This window comes from Anolis sagrei, chromosome 6 (assembly GCF_037176765.1).
Source record: "Anolis sagrei isolate rAnoSag1 chromosome 6, rAnoSag1.mat, whole genome shotgun sequence".
NCBI lineage: Eukaryota > Metazoa > Chordata > Lepidosauria > Squamata > Dactyloidae > Anolis > Anolis sagrei.
In genome coordinates, this window is record NC_090026.1 from 22559752 (window position 1) to 22575554 (window position 15803).

Genomic DNA, 15803 nt, shown 5'->3' on the forward strand with positions numbered 1-15803 from the left:
GAGGACCTAAGTTTGACCATGCCTGCTCTAGTGTGACTTTATGGGCAACTTCCATTGATCAAATTGCAAAAGTTAGACCACCAATGTGAAGGGCTGACTGTGGATCTGGTGGTGAAATCAAATAATTGTTGTACAAATATTACCTTTCCAGTTATAAGAAGCAGCAATTTCACTGTTGTGAATGGTTTCTACAAGCAGACTGCTGTTCCAAATATGTGCACGTTCGTCCTTAAAAATCAGGCAGAATTTGTGTGGGTGTCTCTCTCTTTTTCCCCTCCTCTATGACAATGACAGGAATCCTTCTCATAATAATCTGTCTTTCCTCTTCGGATCCTCTGCACCAAGCACTGGCCTAGATATTCTCTTGCTTGAGAACGGCATTCTTTGTGCCTATTTATACTGAGATGCTTTTCAAGCTGAGGCAGATCCTTGAATGGCAATTGACATGGATCAAAACTGAAATAGGATTTGAAAATTAGAGATTTGAAGAACCGTTTTTTTTTCTGGAACTATATTAGATCTCATAATGCTCGAGCATCATTTTCATAGGTCACCTCCAGGTGGGAGATTAGGGTTCAAGTTCCCCAGTTTTTAGGGTGTCCCAACTCCAAGTGGAAATATGCAAATCTCCAGCTCAATTTATGGAGCTACAACACTTAATTATTTGTTGCTAGCTCTAGGGTGTGTATGTGGTTATGTATTTATGTCACTGGTTGTCTTTTCCCCTCTTTGTTGCTGGGTCAGGGCTCACCTTCCACTCTGCTTTGCATCAACCTTCTGTTGAGCAAGCATGCTTAACTGTTCTTTATTCCATCTCTTTATTCACTAGAATGAATGCAGTTCCCCAATACTTTCATTGTCATGGCTCAATGCTGTGGAATCATAGGAGTTGTAGTTTGATGAGGCAAAAGACTAAAGACCTGATAAAACTACAATTCCCAGGATTCCATAGCATTGGACTATGGCAATAAAAGTGGTGCCAGGCAGCATTAAATAGAATCTTGGAGTTGAAAGAGACCTAAGGGCCATCCAGTAATACACACACACCTAATCAAAGCATTCCCGACAGATGGCCATCCAACCTCTGCTTGAAAACCTTCAGAGAAGACCATGCCCCAAGGCCACATAGTCCACTGCCAAACAGCCCTTCCTGTCAATAAGTTTTTCCTAATATTTAGGCTGTATTTCTTTTCCTGCAATTTTAATCCCTTGCTTCATGTCCAAGTCCCTAGTAAAGGTAAAGGTTTCCCCTTGACATTAAGTCTAGTTGAGTCCGAGTCTGTGAGGTGGTGCTCATCTCCATGTCTAAGCAAAAGAGCCAGCATTGTCCGCAGATGCCTCCAAGGTCATGTGGCCAGAATGACTGCATGGAGCACCATTACCTTCCCATCAAAGCAGTACCAATTGATCTGCTCACATCTGCATGTTTTTGAACTGCTAGGTCGGCAGAAGCTGGGGCTAACAGTGGGAGCTCATCCCACTCCCCAGATTCGAACCACCAATCTTTCAGTCAGCAAATTCTGCACCTTAGCGGTTTAGCCTGCTGCGCCACTGCGGCCCCTACAGCAGCAGAAAACAAACTTGCCCCCTCCTCAATGTGACATCCTTTTGGCTATTTAAACATGGGTATCTCCAAGGTAAACATTCCCAGTTCCCTAAGCTCCCTCATGGGACCTGGCTTCCAACATTTGTCCATTTTCGTCACACTTCTCTGGACATGTTCTAGCTAGTCAATATCTTTCTTGAATTGTGGTGTCCAGAACAGGACACAGGGTTGTTCCAGGTGAGGTCTGAGCAAAGCAGAGTAGAGAGGGACTATGACTTCACTCAATCTAGACACTAGTATTGATGCAGCCTAGAACCGCATTGGCCTTTTAAGCAACTGCATCACACTCTTGATGTTCTCTATACGCAGATGATGTCCAACTCTGAAACCCCTTTCCACCTGCTACTAAGGAGGCTGTCCAGGTCCTGAACCAGTGCTTGGCATCTATGACGGTCTGGATGAGGGCAAATACAATGAAATTGAATCCAGACAAGACAGAGGCACTCCTGGTCAGCTGAAAGGCTGAACAGGGCATAGGGTTACTGTCTGTGTTGGATGGGGTTACACTCCCCCTGAATGCACAGGTTCGCAGCTTGGGAGTGATCCTGGATTCATTGCAGAGGCTAGAACCCCAGGTCTCTGTGGTGGCCAGGGGAACTTTTGCACAATCAAAACTTGTGCACCAGTTGCACCTGTACTTTGAGAAACCAGACTTGGTCACAGTGGTCCATGCTCTTGTTACATCCCAAATAGACTACTGCAATGTTCTCTACATGCCACATGGGGTTACCTTTGAAGACTGTTCAGAAGCTTCCAGTGGTCCAATGGGCGACAGCCAGATTTCTCACTGGGGGAGGATACAGGGAGCACACAACCCCCCTGTTATGTCAGCTCTACTGGCTGCCAACTTGCTACTGAGCACAATTCAAAGTGTGGGCTTTAGCCTATAAAGTCCTAAACGGTTCCGGCCCAGTTTATCTGACCAAACATATATCTCTCTATGAACCATCACAGTTACAATCTTCTGGAGAGGTCCTGCTTTCAGTCCCACCTCCTTTGCAGATGCGACTGGTGGGGATGAGGGAAGATCTTTCTCAGTGGTGGCTCCTCTCCTATGGAACTCCTTCACCAGTGAAATTAGAGCAGCCCCCTCCCTTTTTACCTTCAGTAAGAAAGTAAAAATGCGGTTATGGGACCAAACTTTTGGATAGCAAGTTTTAGTGCAATATGAGGATAGGAATATAGAAATGACAAATGGAATCTCGGATCATTATTTTGGACGGTGTGATTTTAATAATTGGTTTTAATATTGATTTGTTTTAATTTATTGGTTTTAATGTAATTGTTTATTTTACTGTATGTATGTTTACGGCATCCAGTTGCTGCCTATCTGAAAGGCCACGCTGAGTGAGTCCCATTTGGTGTGAGAAGGACAGGATATGAATGTAGTAAATAAATAAATGTTCAGTTTGTGGTCTACTAAGACTCCTAAATCCCTTTCATGTGAAACTCCTTTACAGTTCGGACTTCACTTAAACTGTCAACATTTAAATTTCGGATTTAAATACGAAGTAGATTGTGAACATGAAAGTCCTTTAAGGTTCGGACTTAAATCTGAAGCGTCCTGCCAATGCTTCCCTTAAAGTTTGGACTTAAATCTGGAACAGTTTGTGATCATATAACATATTTAAAGTTTGGACAGATTGTAAATATCTAATTCTCTTAATGTTCGAACTTAAATCTGAAACAGACTGTGAACATATAATTCCTTTAAAGTTCATGTACTGTTTTCAAGCCAGTGTAGGATTGATGCTTGCATTTCGCCTTGCTCTAACAACAACTCTTTTGGTTAAGAATTTAGGTCTTAATTTCCAAACACTTTCTGTAATTGTGGTGTTTGAATTGTGGTGCAAGCAACTGTGGTTGGTATCTACCACACAACACATAAAATAATCACCAGGGCAGTCACTAGGTTTCAGGATTTGGCCCAGAAACCTCAGGGGATCTAGATAGACCTAATGCTACCCGAATGGACAAGCTGGTTGAGGTTTGCTGGGAATTGTAGTCCAAATAAGTAAAAGGAGGTTTTATGGATTTTAACTGGAGCCCCCGGTGCCAGCAGAACTGCTGACTGAAAGGTCGACGGTTCAAATCCGGGGAGCAGGGTGAGCTCCCATCTGTCAGCTCCAGCTTCTCATGTGGCGACATGAGAGAAACCTCCCACAAGATGGTAAAACATCCAGACGTCCCCTGGGCAATGTCCTTGCAGATGGCCAATTCTCTCATGCCAGAAGCGATTCGCAGTTTCTCAAGTCACTCCTGACACAACAAAAAACCCCTGTGAATTATTTAATACCGTCAATATTTAATTCTGCTTTAATGTTTGTATATTTGTAGATATTAAATTGCTTTTAATGTAAGCCGCTTTGAGTCTCCTCATAGAGAGAAAAGCAGAGTATAAATAAACATAATCATAACAACAACAACAACAACAACAACAGGAAATGCAGCATTGCTGAGCAGGCACCCTGAACTTGGGATTAATTAAATTTTGACAATTGAGCACGACTGCTCAAAAAACTGATTTTATTGTCAGCATTAGAATGGACACATAAACAAAACTGGGAATAAAATCCTAGGCTCATGCACCATTTCTTTGCTTTCCAATAGGCACTGCCCAGAGATACTCAAGGTTCACTTCACAGCCATATAAACTAGAAACAAGAAAGCATAGAAATCACTGCTACGCTTATGTATTTATTATTTGCTAAAATATCCAGAGGAACTAAAACACCTCAGCCTTATTTTAACTCATGTTCATTCTTAAAGCACTCCTCGTCACCTACTTTTTTCCCCATCACTTTCACACTTTTTTCAGGTGGAGTCAGCAACAAATTGTTATAAAGTGGTTATCTCTTGGATGTCGCTATCCCCAAATTGTGTATACCTATGGAGGAAATTGGAAATCGAGGAGGAAAGAGGATGATCAGCACAATATTTGCAATTTATGTGGTGGCCAGAACCAATAAAGGTGAGTTACCACGTCTGAAACACCAAATGGGCAACACCGCACATAAATTAAATGTTGCCCTTTGCAACCTATGTGTGTGGGTGATATTTTGGGAACTGTCTCAGGCTCTCTAAAGAACATTTCCCATATGAGACATCTTTCTTGTTCAGCTTTTCAGTTTCTCTTGGATGCTTATTGCGTTAGGGTTTTTCCAAGGGCGCTGCTGGCAAGCCTTCAGGGCAGGGTGTTTCACACAAATAAGATCTTTTTAAAAGGCACCTTGCGTACGTCTGTGAGTGTGTGTCACAAACACAAGGAGAGGGAGTGCTGGTATCTGCAACTGTGTAGGCGTGGATGAGATTGCCAGCACATGGTGTGTAAATCAGACCGGATGTATGTGTCCGATTACAACTCCCGTGTTATGCTCAGGCGCATTTGCCGGGCAATGTTTTGCCCAGGGTTGTTTCTGACTACCCACTCCAAATACTCTCTATTGCCCAATACTCCCCCAAATGCTGCCTTCCTCCGAATATATTATGCAAATGCAGCATCAATTCACTTGCTTTGCATAATTTATTCTGCAGCTCGTTAACGAATGGGTGCGGGGGAGGCGGAGAAGCTGTGCAGAACCCACAGGCTGCACCCACACCCACCCAATGTGTCATTCGGTCCCACATACCAACCCACCCTTGGCTTCTGAGATTTCGATAGCCTGGCCTATAACATTTTCAAGGTCAACACTAAGTCATCCGTAAGGACTACAAAGCTGTGTGCTTATCTGCAAAGTCTCTGAGGAAGCTGAAAGTTGCACCGTTCTGTGTTTGCATGTTGGGATCTTAGAAGAGCGGAAGAAATGTAACCCTAACACTGGTGTAGGGGTGCATGTGACCCCCTTCCCTGGTCTCCCCTGCCTCAATAAGCTGTAATTTCTATCAGCTAAGCCTGTATGGGCTCTACGTAGTTGGCAGGGTAGAGCCCCACCCGTCCGCTGTCGGTCACCCCCTTGCACCACCCTTGCTCATCTTCATCTTCCAGCTTGGAAAGCAGTTCACCTGAGATGGAAAACAGAGGAGGAAGAAAGGCCATCAATACAGCAACTAAGACCAGTGTTTCTCAATCTTTCTAATGCCGTGACCCCTTAACACAGTTCCTCATGTCGTGGTGACCCCCAACCATAACATTATTTTCATTGCTACTTCATAACTCTAATTTTTCTACTGTTATGCATCATAACGTAAATATCTGATATGCAGGACGTACTTTCATTCATTGCCCCAAATTTGGCACAAATACCTGAAACACCCAAATTTGAATACTGGTGGGGTTGAGGTGGGGTTCATTTTGTCATTTGGGAGTTGGAGTTGTTGGGATATGTAGTTAATCTACAATCAAAGAACATTCTGAATTCCACCAACGATGGATTCAACCAAACTTGGCATACAAGAACTCCCGTGACCAACAGAAAATACTAGAAGGGTTTGGTGGGCATTGATCTTGAGTTTTGGAGTTGCAGTTCATCTACATCCAAAGAGCACTGTGGACTCAAACAATGATGGATCTGGATCAAACTTGGCACAAATCCTCAATATGCCCAAATGTGGACACTGGGTGAGTCTGGGGAAAATAAACCTTGACAATTGGGAGTTGTAGTTGCTGGGATTTACAGTTCACCTATAATCAAAGAGCACTCTGAACTCCACCAAGGATAGAATTGGGCCAGACTTCCCACACAGAACTCACATGATCAACAGAAAATACTGTTTTCTGATTATCTTTGGCAACCCCTCTGACACCCACTCATGACTCTCCCAGGGGTCTTGACCCCTAGGTTGAGAAATGCTGAACTATGAGGAAAGAGACTCACAAACATTGGTAATAACATAAAAGAGCAAAAAATAGCAAGTAGTTGGAGATCAGCCATAATGCTTGGAAATGTTACTTTTTGGACTATGGTGTCTGCAGGTTGGGTGTTTCCGAGTGCTGTCATTACAAAAAGTAATACAGTGAATCCTTGATATCTGTTGGGGATTTGGTTCCAACAGCCACCCCAGATATCAAAATCCATGGATACTCAAATCCCACAATATACAATGGTGTGGTAAAATAGTGTCCTCTTTATAAAATGGTAAAATAAAGGTTTTCTTTTGGGAATTTCTTTTAAAAATATTCACAAGCTTTAGATCAGGCATGGGGAAACTTGGGCCCTCCAGGTGTTTTGGACTTCAACTCCCACAATTCCTAACAGCCTCAGGCCCCTTCCTTTTCCCCCTCAGCTGCTTAAGCCACTGGGGAACCTTGGGCAAAATCACACCCTTTCAGTCTCAGAAGAAAGCACACCTTGCCCCCAAAATCCTGCAATATTAACTTTATGCAATAAGTCCGAAACAACTTGAAGACACACAATAACAAATCATCAAGCATTACGGATAGAGGTGCACTTAATATTCATATGAGTACTGTCCTATATAATAATAGCCATGATTGCTGGCTAGCTAATCCCTTATTACTGAGAATGCTTGTTCATGGATTGCGGAGAGTGGTTGGCTTTCTCAATGGAAAATCTCTCATGAGTGTTAGCCATCGGAGCTTTGGGAAAGTGAAACACACGCTGAACTAATGAGACAAAGGGGAGAGAACATGGAAGTGTAAAGAGATAATTTTGAAGTAGATGGACAGAAATAAAGTTTTGAAATCGATGGGCAAAAGACTGAGAGTTTCATGGAAAACAGCTGAGATCTAATGTAGGGTTGAAAGTTTGAGAAAGTTACTTTTAGCACTTCAGTTTCCAGAATCCTTCTGCTGGATTGCAATGGTCTCTGGGATTTGTTGTCCAAAGAATCGCTGCCCAGCAAGCGCATATAAGCTACTTGCCTTCCCTAGTGTTCAACTTGTATACTTGTATGCAAAGCAAATAATACATCATATTATGTAACAGCATTAAATAATTAATACTAAACAAATAAGCATTATATAACCACACAAAAGAACCAAAGGTCTCATCTTCATTTTCTGGTCAGGAAAAAAGATTTAAAGATGGGCTTAAAACCAACCTTTAAAACTGTGGCATAGACACCAAGAACTAGGAAGCCCTGGCCCTTGAGTGCTCTAATTGGAGGTCAGCTGTGACCAGCAGTGCTGCAGAATTCAAAGAGGCATGAATGGAGGGCAAAAGGGAGAAACATGCCCAAAGGAAGGAGCATCAAGCCAACCCTAACTGGAACCACCTTCCACCTGGAAACCAATGTCCTCACTGCAGGAGAACATGCGGGTCAAGAATAGGGTTCCACAGCTACCTACGGACCCACTGCCAAGACACTACACTTGGAGGACCATCATCCTCAGACTAAAAGTGATTGCCTAAGTAAGTAATGATTTGGCCTGACACTCCTATTACCTTAATGTAGCGTGGCTAATGCTAAGGGAATATGGGAGCTGTAGTCCAAAACATCTGGATAGCCACCTGTTATTTGCTTCTGCTTTAGGGGAAGCCAAAACTCCAACTAAGAGTTGCCTCTTACTGGAAATGATTAAATATACGTGCGTCGTGGAGTAAAAGAAGAGGGAGAAAATTCAGCTGAGGAGGACTTCCAGCAAAAGTTGGAACAATTTTTCCCTGTGTCCTGCACTCTGCCAGAAAATAATGCTGACTTGTAGGGAAGGATGAAATGGAGCTGGGAGCCTCTAGGTTGACACTCACCTGCCTTAAAACTCAGTTCATCCGCTTCTTGGCCAGCATAGTCATACACAGCACGGACCCTCTGTCCCGAGACTGGCGCAGGGGCTGGCTTTGCACTGCGGAAAGAGATGGGAACGTAAGCAGAAATACAGGCAGTCCCTGAGTTACAAACATCTGACTTACAAAGGACTCCTAGTTAAGAATGGGGGTGAGACAAGAAAAAGTGAGAAAAATCTACCCCTTGGAAGGAAAATTCACTCCTGGAAGAGTTATCATGGGGAAAACGTTATTGGAGCATGCAAGAAATCAGTTAGTGTGTGTGTCAACTATAAAATAAGATGCATGAAGCTGAGCCTGGGACTTTTAGTTACTGTTACATTTTTCAGGCTTGAAGAGAAGCAGAGTGAAGCAGAGAGAGACAGACTGTACTCTCGTTTTATGAGCTGCTGACAAAGACAGAAAAAAGACCATATTAATTCTTTCATAAAACTAATCACACTGTACATATGTTGTTCTGAACTATGGAGAGTAAACTACTTGTTCTCTACTGTTCATCTGCATGGCATATTTTCTTTCTTTGGCAAGGCAGTGTGTGGGCTGATCAGATGTGAACTACACGTGGTTTATTTTATCATTACGCCACAAAGGTGTCTCAACTGAAGCCTTTTCACCAATCCTTGTTTCCACAAGTCAAAATTTTCAAAATTGAGTTATCACAGAGACATAAAGTGAAGTGAAATCTCCTGAATGGCCTCTATTAATCCTCTGCCATCTCATTATTTCAGCTGCTTTCTCTGTCCTCCTTCTTTGCCTCTTTGTTCCCAACTTACTTCACTTATTGCAAACTGGGTTCAACACTCAAAAGAGCAACACTCAAAAAACAGGGGAATTCCAGACAGAAAACAATTAGGGCCAGCCAACACCTCCCAACAAAGGATTCCCTCAGGTAGGAATGTTGTTGTATTGCCGAAGGCTTTCATGGCCAGAATCACAGGGTTGTTGTAGGTTTTTCGGGCTGTATGGCCATGTTCTAGAAGCATTCTCTCCTGACGTTTCACCTGCATCTGTGGCAAGCATCCTCAGAGGTTGTGAGGTTGTGAAATGTCAGGAGAGAATGCTTCTAGAACATAGCTATACAGCTCAAAAAAACTACAACAACCCAGGAATGGGGGGGGGGGGGGTGAGGAAGATGCCATTGAAGCTCTAGGGATTTTTGTGTGTGTGTTTTTCTTGGCCAATAACTGCATCGCTCTTTTGTGGATTTTGTATTTTGCTATATTCATCCTTTAAGATTTTGCCAAACGATGAGAACCGATACATTGTTTGGATTACAGAGAAAAGCATCCTTTTTGTCTTTGAAATTAATATGCAATTGGAATTCTGCTTTCAGGCAGATGCCTTTAATATTACAGCTTGAAAACCGAATAGGAGCTGAGAAAGGAAATGGCTGAGAAGTTGGGATTTTTCTCAATCCAAAAGAGTTTAGCAGTCCCCATAGCATGACATGCTGTCGTGGTTAAGCAAAGAGATATGAGGCCCATTTGATGACTTTAGAGCCACATTACAAAAAGGGAGACTCAGGTATTCATGGAAGCATAACTAGTCATCAGGTAATTCTCTGTGCAATTTCCAAAATAAACAAACAAAACTCCTAGTCACATTGTTTCTCTAGGACAGGATGGAGAACATGAGGCATGGACCAAACCCGTCTTCCCTGGGACGTCAATCTGGTCCATCTCGGCCTCCCAAGATGATCACACCTCCTGACTCATGACATCTCGGTGGTATTCTGATGGTGTTTTGAATTTCTGGTCCTATATTTAGCTCTTGGGACTTGCCCCATGAGACCTTTTCTCCTGATAGAGAACAACCCTCATATCTGCAGAAATGTTACCCGTGGTTTCATTTATTCATGGGTCATGTTTCTGTGGATATGGGGGTTTTCTAGGTCCTCCAGATAATTCTATGGCATGCCTCCACAGGAAGTTGACCACAGGGTCGCAATGGAGGTCCTAGTGATGACCACAAAGGTGTTCTCTCTCAGTATTTTCTAGGTCCTCTTGCATGACTCTATAGCAGGCATGGGCAAACTTTGGCCCTCCAGGTGTTTTGGACTTTAACTCCCACATTTCAGGCCCTGATTTGTTTCTGGTTGCTGAAGGAAAGTCTCATGGACACAGAAAGGATCTCTCTAAAAGGACATTGTATGAGTAAATACAACTGTTCAAACAACTGTACATATGTTGTTCTGAATTACGAAGAGTAAACGACTTGTTCTTTATTGATCATCTGCGTGGCATATTTTCTTTCTCTGGCAAGACAGTGCGTGGACTGGTCAGACGTGGTTTATTTTACATTATGCCACAAAGACTACCTATTTTTGGTTTCTTGAGAGCATGATTTAAAAGCAATATATTTTATGGGGAGTAGATTTTTTGGGGGGCAACTGAAATAACACTTCTGAAAATCTGTTATTTATTTTGTGCATTGGCATATCTTTGTTCCTAACAGTTCAGAGAGATGACCAGGTATATCAGTCTAACAACTGAGAAGCTTATTCCACCTTGCTTTAATACTAGTGGATATTTACCACTAAGGAGAAGATTCACTCAAACGAGTATTTAACTCTTCTCAGGAAGATCATACTTTACAAAAGGTTATGATTATTCCAAAAAGTGTGCATGCCATTTATTTATTTATTTATGGCATTTATATGCCGCCCTTCTCACCCCAAAGGGGACTCAGAGCAGCTCACAAGATACACACACACACACACACACACACACACAAAATATATTAGGCCAATATTAGTATTAAATATTACTAGATTGTACTATAGCATTATATTGTAATATTATTAGTAATATTACATGTAATCTATATAAATAAAAATGTAATATTCGTTTGTGGGATTAATAGAACTCAAAAACCACTGGACGAATTGACACCAAATTTGGACATAAGACACCTAACAATCCAATGTATGTCCTTCGCTCAAAAAATTGATTTTGTCATTTGAGAGTTGTCGTTGCTGGGATTTATAGTTCACCTGCAATCAAAGAACATTCTGAACCCCAGCAACGATGGAATTAAACCAAACTTGGCACACAGTTCTCCCATGACCAACAGAAAATACTGAAAGAGTTTGGTGGGTTTTAGAGTTGCAGTTCACCTACATTCAGAGATCACTGTGGACTCAAACAATGATGGATCTGGACCAAACTTTACACGAATACTCAATATGCCCAAATGTGAACACTGGTGGAGTTTGGGGAAAATAGAATCTTGATATTTAGGTGTTGTAGTTGCTGGGATTTATAGTTCGCCTACAATCACAGAGCATTCTGAACCCCACCAACAATAGAATTGTGCCAAACCTCCCACACAGAACCCCCACGACCACCAGAGTGGGCCACAGTAAAGTGTGGACGGGGACGGCTAGTATAAATATATAATTATAATGAATTATAATTAATTAATCTCCAAAAGGGTCACCCTTCCAAAAGGCTATGGATTCCCAAAAGGTTATGATCTCTAAAATGGTCATTCCTTTCCAAAAACCAGACAGACTGAAAAAGCTAGAAAGTTCCTGGCTTACCCATTCTATTTGATGTGCCTTGTGTTTGAAAGAAACTGAGAAATATAGAGGCAATGGAAGAAGGAAGGGGAAACTTGTTCCTTCTCTTTCCAGATTTTCCCTCCCCGGAGGAGATAGCGAAATAAATGTTTGCCCCATTTGCAAGTATTTCCATGGACCTCCCAGCACTTACTGGAAGTTTTTATTATCCCACTTCATGCCAGATTAAATTAAACCAGTATTTCCCAAAATGAAATGCACCTCTCCATAGCGGTGTGTTTGTCTTATCCCGGAGATGGTGAATAACTGAATATGGTCATTGCCAAGAAACATAGCAACTGTTCCCAGGACAGCAGAGCCAGTAAAGATCAAGCAAAGGAAAGAGGAATGCTGGCAATAAAAGAAAAATGATCCCAATGCTTAACTAGTGTAATATTGCTCAGGCACTTTAACACTCTGACGATGACTCCTGAATTATAATTAAAAAGGTCTCAGTGGAAATCGATGAAAGGCAATTTCGGAAACATTGCCTGAGTCTAGATCGGATCAGAAAAATCATAGCCAGGGTAGGGGAGTGAGTAAAGAAAACCCAGGATATTTCATGAAAGAGTTTGGATAGAAAACCCTGAATATGCAGGTAAAATCAAGATAAAAAGAAGTGGAAAATTACTTCTATCCAGACCTTTTCCCATATCTAGATAAATTGTAGATGCTATTAATTGCAGGCAGGTAGACTTCGACTTATAGTGACCTTATGAATCCAGTTATGTGGTCAGTGTAGACCAGTGTTTCTTAACCTTCCTAATGCTACAACCCCTTAATACAGTTCCTCATGTTGTGGTGAACCCCAACCATAAAATTATTTTCGTTGCTACTTCATAACTGTAATTTTGCTACTGTTATGAATTGCAATGTAAATATCTGGTATAAAGGATGTATTTTCATTCACTGGAGCAAATTTGGCTCAAATACCCAATACGCCCAAATTTGAATACTGGTGGAGTTGGGCAGGGGACTGATTTTGTCATTTGGGAGTTGTAGTTGCTGGGATTTATAGTTCGCCTACAATCAAAAAGAATTCTGAACTCCACCAATGATGGAAGCGAACCAAACTAGACACACAGAACACCCATGGCCAACAGAAAATACTGGAAGAGTTTGGTGGCCATTGGCCTTGAGTTTTGGGGTTGTAGTTCACCTACATCCAGAGAACAATGTGGACTCAAACAATGATGGATCTGCACCAAACTTGGCACAAATCTGCAATATGCCCAAATGTGGAGTTTGGGGGAAATAGACCTTGACAATTGGGAGTTGTAGTTGCTGGAATTTATAGTTCACCTACAATCAAAGAGCATTCTGAACCCCACCAATGATGGAATTGAAGCAAACTTGGCACAACAGAAAATACTGAAAGGGTTTGGTGAGTATTGACCTTGAGTTTGGGATCTGTAGTTCCCTACATCTAGAGAGCACTGTGGACTCAAACAATTATGGATCCGGACCAAACTTGGCAAGAATCTTCAATATGCCCAAATGTGAACAATAGTGGGGTTCGAGGAAAATAGACCTCGACAATTGGGAGTTGTAGTTGTTGGGATTTATAGTTCACCTACAATCAAAGAGCATTTTGAACCCTAGCAACGAGAGAATTGGGCCAAACTTCCCACATAGAACCCCCATGACCAACAGAAAACACTATATTGTTGAAGGCTTTCATGGCTGGAATCACTAGGTTCTTGTGGGTTTTTTCGGGCTATAGGGCCATGTTCTAGAGGCATGGAGAAATGCATCAGGAGAAATGACTCTAGAACATGGCCCTATAGCCCGAAAAAACCCACAAGAACCTAGAAAACACTATGTTTTCTGATGGTCTTTGGTGACCCCTCTGACACCCCCTTGCGACCGTCTCAAGGGCCACGACCCTCAGGTTGAGAAACACTGGTGTAGAGCCATATAATGCATACTATAGACCAGGCATGGCTAAACATGAGCCCTCCAGGTGTTTTGGACTTCAACTTCCACAATTCCTAACAACCTCAGGCCCTTTCCTTTTCCCCTCCAGCCGCTTAAGCTGAGTTGAAGTCCAAAACACCTGGAGGGCCCAAGTTTGCCCATGCCTGGTCTACACTGACCATATAATGTATTTCCAATCTGCATATGGCAGTGTAGATCTAGCTCAAGTCACCCTATCTTCAGGTCTTGCCAACTCAGGGCAACTGTAGCTTCTTTGGTTGAGTCTATCCATCTGGAATGCGGTCTTCCTCTTTTCCTGCCTTGCCTTCCACCTTTCCAAGCATTATTTTTTCTAGTGAGTCATTTCTTCTCATGGTGTGGACAAACTAAAGACACTTGTGTCATCTTGGCTTCTATGGAGAGTTCGGGCTTGATTAGTTCTGGGACCCATTTGTTTGTCTTTTCAGCAGTCCATAGTGTCCACTGAACTCTTCTCCAGCATCACATTTCAGTTGTTGATTTTTTGTCAAGCTTTCACAACCATACATGAAAATTGGAAATATGATGGAATAGGATTCAATGATATATCTTTACACTCCAGGATTTTGCCTAGTTCCTTCACAGCTGCCCTTCCCAGTCCTAATTTCTCTCTTGGCTTCTTGACTCCATACTGATTAATGACTGCGCCAAGGTATGGAAAACCTTGATGGATTCAATGCCTTCATTGTCAGCTCCAATGTTATGTAACTGATTTGTAGTTATTATTTTTGTTTTCTTAATGTTCAGTTGTAAGCACCTTTCTGTGCACTTTCTGAATAAGCTCTAAGTTTAAAGTGCCAACATTTGCACTTGTATAACTCAACCGGGGAGAATAGTAAAAGTAATCTTGCCCTTCCCAGTAGGTTAAAGCAAAAGCAAAGTCTCTTTTGGCTTGTGTGTTTCTCACTCTGATGTTACCTGGACACATATCTCCTGATTTCCATCTGTGAAATATTGGAGGATATGGCTTTGAAAGTCACCAAGGAGGCATCATTTTAAGTGCTTTGACAAAACTGTGAGTTATGCTCCTTTTACAACTATTTTTTTGCACTTCTATTTTGTCTTTCATTCACTGGGGCCAAAGTCATCCTCTTCCTCTTGCTGGCTGATGGTTTAAACGGGGTGATTTATAGAGGATTGAGAGCTTTCCTGTGACACAAAGTGATGGGCTCTCAGGCCTGGGAAATGATTCTCTCTGTGAGAAAACCAGCTTGGAGGGTGCAGGGCCTCAAGAATATTCAGGGGTCAGAAGTAGCAAAAGCAGAAAAGGAATTGGGTGAAGAGCTGAGTGATAAGGAGGATTCCCATGGGAACCTACCTGCAGCTATGGAAATCAACAAAAGTCTTTGTTTACAAATCAACACCGAAAATAGATTATGTGGGAAAGTTGTGAAGGAAATTCACAGGAAACAGAATGATTTCATGGGTGTCTATTAAATAATAAGTTGCTTACTTTAAGGTTAGTTCAGGCAACGCTGTGTTAGAGTGAGAAGCTAAGCCTGAGTTCTCTTGTTCCTGATTCAAGTCAAGCTTGAGTTTGGATGTTATATATCCTAGAAGTTTTCTATGTTCCTGTTCATGTACTCCTGTTCAAGTTTTATTAATTATGCCTTCCTGATTGTGGACTTATTATGTATTTGTGATTCATGATTGCTCCTGGATTTTGTCACCTTTGGAACTTTATGAGACCTTTGGATTATTGTTTGGTTATCATCTGTTGCTAAACCTTTTTGGATTTTATCTTCCTTTCTTATTCCAGATTTTAAATGCTTTTTATATGTTTTTGCAATAAACTGTTTGCTTATATTCCTGAACTCTTGTGCGATGAGGTGGTTATAGGTGTTTTCAGGTCCAGAGTGCAATGCCTTCCTGATTTATCCTGACAACAACTCGGTGAGGTTAAGGTCTCATCTACACTGCCATATGATGCAGTTTAGAACTGCATTATATGAGTTTTCACTACATTATATGCCAGCATAAATGGGGCCAGAGAGAGAGA

General features: G+C 41.9%; 1 protein-coding gene across 5 annotated transcripts in view; it reads right to left on the reverse strand.

The window, feature by feature from the left end:
* Positions 1-4115: 4115 nt before the first annotated feature.
* Positions 4116-15803, reverse strand: part of LOC132777956 (protein kinase C and casein kinase substrate in neurons protein 3-like) — a 43544-nt gene continuing 31856 nt past the window's right edge. For all 5 annotated transcript variants that reach the window (XM_060780525.2, XM_060780524.2, XM_060780528.2 and 2 more), the window contains 2 exons: positions 8254-8348; positions 4116-5608 (listed from right to left, as the gene is read on the reverse strand). In XM_060780525.2, coding sequence (XP_060636508.2) covers positions 5493-5608; positions 8254-8348 — 211 coding nt within the window. In that variant the 3' untranslated portion in view covers positions 4116-5492. The remainder of the gene's footprint in view (positions 5609-8253; positions 8349-15803) is intronic.